The sequence below is a fragment of the Echinococcus granulosus genome (assembly GCF_000524195.1).
Source record: "Echinococcus granulosus chromosome Unknown EG_S00048, whole genome shotgun sequence".
Lineage (NCBI taxonomy): Eukaryota > Metazoa > Platyhelminthes > Cestoda > Cyclophyllidea > Taeniidae > Echinococcus > Echinococcus granulosus.
In genome coordinates this window covers 561,447-563,202 of record NW_020170428.1, presented here as the reverse complement: position 1 = coordinate 563,202, position 1,756 = coordinate 561,447, and the positions used below count along the sequence as shown (strand labels likewise).

Below are 1,756 nucleotides of genomic sequence, written 5' to 3'. Positions count from 1 at the left end.
GGAAACTGAAGTGACGTGAATGAAGTCAACATGGAGATGACGATGACGATGACAATGGCAATGGCAATAGCAATGGAGAAGGAGTGCATTTGATACTTCCTCAGTCGGCCTTAGTGAAGTGACACTCGATTGACAAAGAATTTCTGAGCAAGGGAGGAGGTGGAGAATGACAATGATGAAGGGGGAATGAAGTGAATTGTACAATATTTGTAGCAATGTTTTTTGCATACCGCGAATCGCCATTGTCATTGTAGAATTGTTATTTTGCGCAATGGTTTACGTAAAATTTAGGACCTAAGTCCTTCACTCCATCCTTCCATTTGCTCATCGGCAAACACGGCCGACCGATGAGGTTCTCCGCCATTTAGATATCTTGAAAATCCGTCTCACTATCCATACGCACAGTCCATCCAATGACTGTCCTGGCATGTAGATCATGAGTTTTTACTCCTGGGTGCTAGTTTCAATGAGGAGCTTTGTGGAGAGGGTGGTTGTATGCCCTGAAAACAATACGGAATCAGATAGATAATGGTATTTTATACTTCTTCTTCTTCACTGAGGTCTCGCAAATTCTTCTCCAAATATGGGTTGCTTGAATACTGTCCCAGTCTTTTTAAAGATGGGACTGCGTTAACATAGCAACGGAGTGGGCACAGGTGACATTTTGGCCCCTGGGTTTCGTGATCTCTGCTTTGAAGATTTGCGAGTTGAAGGGATCCATTGAATATTTAATCAAGTCCTGAGACGTTCTGTGTTTTATGTGGTAGAGCCTTATGCTCAGTGTCTAACGCGTTCATTATGAGACTGGTATTTTGGCTTCCAGATTAGTGACATTTTTCGATCACAAAAACAATCGATTCTTTGGAATGGAACCCAACGTCTATTAGTTGTCAGAAGCAGTTAAAATTCCGATTGGTTATCTATTTAAGCAGTAGCCAATGGATTTGCAGAAAAAGACCTCCTTAGTCCATTCTACTGAATAAAATGAAACGTTTATTATCAGTTGGAGCTGATAAGGGAAGTTTGATTACTTGCTGCATTATCAACTGGTTGCCTAGAGCACATTTTGATTGGATCTCGTGCCACTCACAAACGTCGATTTTCTCCTTCCCTTTTGTGCATGAAGGAGCTTTTTAACTTGCAGAAGTGAATGAGACTTCCTTTGCAATTCCAGGTGGAAGTACTTGGATTTATGGAAATTTACATTTGTGTAGTGTAGTTTAAAATCCACACACAAACGCTGGCAGAATTGACTTCAATCGGTCTTTAGTATCGCAGGGAGAGTTCCCCTTTCCTACCAAATGGCTTAAACATGATGAATGATAGAGGAAATAGAAATTAGCATTCCAAATCAAAACCATCAACTTGTTAGTGATTTCTTCTTCAGTTATTTATCTATTCATTTATCGGGCGTGCTTAAAAAGCACCAAATATGCGTTGACAGCCTCTGCATTTTCTTACACTTCAAAGGTACAACTTTACTAGAGACTAGATTTTTGCTGATTAGGAGGCAGTGGATATCGGCACAACACAGACATTGTGGTGGTGTATGATACCTTGGTTGTTAGCTCAACTCTCACTTTCGGGTGGATACAGTCCAGGCAATTTCTTTCCTACCTGAAACATAAATATCCAGCAGGATGTAGAATTTAACATCACCTGCTATCTCCACCGTAGTTGGCCCTGTAGAATGACGAAGCCACAAGTGTGTTTAGTCGGCATCTTTCAGTACCAGCTTATGGACTCACTAATTTGA

General features: G+C 40.9%; 1 protein-coding gene across 1 annotated transcript in view; it reads left to right on the top strand. All coding sequences in view use genetic code 11, as the record gives it.

The window, feature by feature from the left end:
• The window catches only part of EGR_05972 (hypothetical protein), a gene marked incomplete at both ends in the record, with an annotated part of 1,671 nt that extends 767 nt beyond the window's left edge, over nucleotides 1-904 (top strand). Inside the window, one exon of the mRNA XM_024495221.1 lies at nucleotides 824-904. Within this exon, the coding sequence (XP_024350440.1) occupies nucleotides 824-904 (81 nt within the window). The remainder of the gene's footprint in view (nucleotides 1-823) is intronic.
• Nucleotides 905-1,756: the final 852 nt, after the last annotated feature.